The sequence below is a fragment of the Aplysia californica genome, unplaced genomic scaffold (assembly GCF_000002075.1).
Source record: "Aplysia californica isolate F4 #8 unplaced genomic scaffold, AplCal3.0 scaffold00084, whole genome shotgun sequence".
In the NCBI taxonomy this organism is placed as follows: Eukaryota; Metazoa; Mollusca; class Gastropoda; order Aplysiida; family Aplysiidae; genus Aplysia; species Aplysia californica.
The window spans coordinates 1,043,252-1,045,183 of record NW_004797354.1 but is presented as its reverse complement, the minus strand read 5'-3'; the positions used below and the strand labels follow the sequence as shown (position 1 = coordinate 1,045,183).

Here is a 1,932-nt window from a genome sequence, read left to right as displayed (position 1 = left end):
GGGGGCTTAACACCTTTCATGTCCATTTAAAAGTACATTACATTTCTGTATAATGAATTTTATAGGAAAACAGAGATCACATGCACACAAAAATGTAAATTTGCTGTTTCCAAGGAAACTTTGGAAATCACCAAATTGTAACGGTCATTTTCTCACTAATTTGATATAACTTCTGACACCAGGCGACCCCAACCTCCTTCAATCTCAATTATCTCAACTTCTATTCAAGATAGAAAACAAGGCATAAGAACAAGCTTCACAGTAATACAAATAACTTCATATGCCCAAAAACTGACCCACAATTGATGAGCGCCTGATTCCACTGCATTGTGACCCATATATCGGTCAAGGACACTCCCCATCCAGTGAACGCTAATGCAAAACATACAGGAGAAATATCGCTTGACATTCTGTGTGACCCTACTTTCACTAGTCCCTCCACCACTAAGACATTCTGTTTTAGTTTTAGTAAGAGTTTTACGGCACGTGCACCACAATAAGGTCATATAAGTGCCAAAGATTATAGGTGTCACAATAGAGTAACAAATATTTTAAAAAGGAGAGATAAAGATAACAGATGCTTAGTAAAAAAGATGGAGTAAACCATAACAGAGCACCCGCCAACCACCCATGAGGCCTCCTGTGGGTAGTGAGTTTGTCCATGGTACAAGGGCTGGTCATGCTATGCCATATCAATATCCTGTATCGTCCTTACCTGTGACTCCACTTAGGATCCTTCAGAATGACCTGTTTGCTACTGTCCAGCTCTTGCGAACACAGTAAGATGACCGTGTGTTCCTGGGGATGTCAACACACAACCAGTTTGATCATCTTAATAATACATGTAGCCTAGGCATAATTTAAAAAGAGTAAGACAAATAATAAAAATAACACCAAAGTATGACAATCGTAATAAAAGTGAAAGCAGTGGGTGTATCAGAAAAGCAACATCAAGTAAAACAATCATAAAAATGATAACGTAAACAGCAAGTACATAAGAATAACAAAATGTGTGGCATCCTGGGGAAATCTGTCACTCATCAAAATCTTGAATTCAAAATTTGTATCCATTTTTTTAGCTCAACACCTTTTGTCTTCATTTTAAAACACACTTCTGTGTGAATTTGACTTAAAAATCGTTGACCACAATGACAATTCAAAATACACTTCAGCTTTGGAAGTCGCTACACTTCACAAATATCTTGACTTCTATTCAAGATAGACGGATATTTTATTTTTACCAAAAACAAGGCTTTAAGATTACACCAATACCTCTGTGCGCCTCAAAACTGACGAGCGCTTGATTCCACAGTATCAAGACAGATATGTGTTACATTTTCTTTGGACACCATGTTGTGACGCATTCCCACTCACCTCAAGCTTTGGGTGTGCGTAAAATTCGTTTAGGAAGTCCATGAGCGTGTCCTGTGTGAGGGAGCTGCTACACACGATGACGTGCTTGTTGCGAGTCGCCGATCGGTGGCTGTACTCCCCACCGGCCTTCCGGCGCTCCATGTAGGTGGAGACGAGACCTTCAATCTGTAAAAGAGGAAGAAAATATGTGAGCTATTCTGACAAAATGAGTTACTTGTTCTCGCAATCCATGAATTGAATCAATGTGGGAATCAAATTTTTATATCTCAAAAATATTTGTGAAACGTATAAAGCATGCTGTCAAGCGTGAATATGCGCAATGTCCATGCAATTACTATTATTATTTTTATTGCTACTATTATTATTTTACCTAACCGCCATTTTTTTTCAAATATAGCAATGCCTTTTATCATTTCATACTTATAAATTGCACAAAATCCACCTTTAGTTTTGAAATACCTGGTTTCATTCGGTTAAAATCCGAGAAGTAACTCAATTTGTCAGTATGTCTCATATTACATTGTTCAAACCTCCCTCCCTCCCTCCCTCCCTCCCTCC

The 1,932-nt window shown here is 38.4% G+C and overlaps 1 protein-coding gene across 1 annotated transcript in view; it reads right to left on the bottom strand.

Annotated features, from left to right (window-relative positions):
• LOC101855059 (potassium channel subfamily T member 2) overlaps positions 1-1,932 on the bottom strand; it is a gene marked incomplete at both ends in the record, with an annotated part of 13,860 nt that overhangs the window by 3,173 nt on the left and 8,755 nt on the right. The window contains 2 exon segments of the mRNA NM_001310489.1: positions 718-798; positions 1,375-1,539. Of these exon segments, the coding sequence (NP_001297418.1) occupies positions 718-798; positions 1,375-1,539 (246 nt within the window).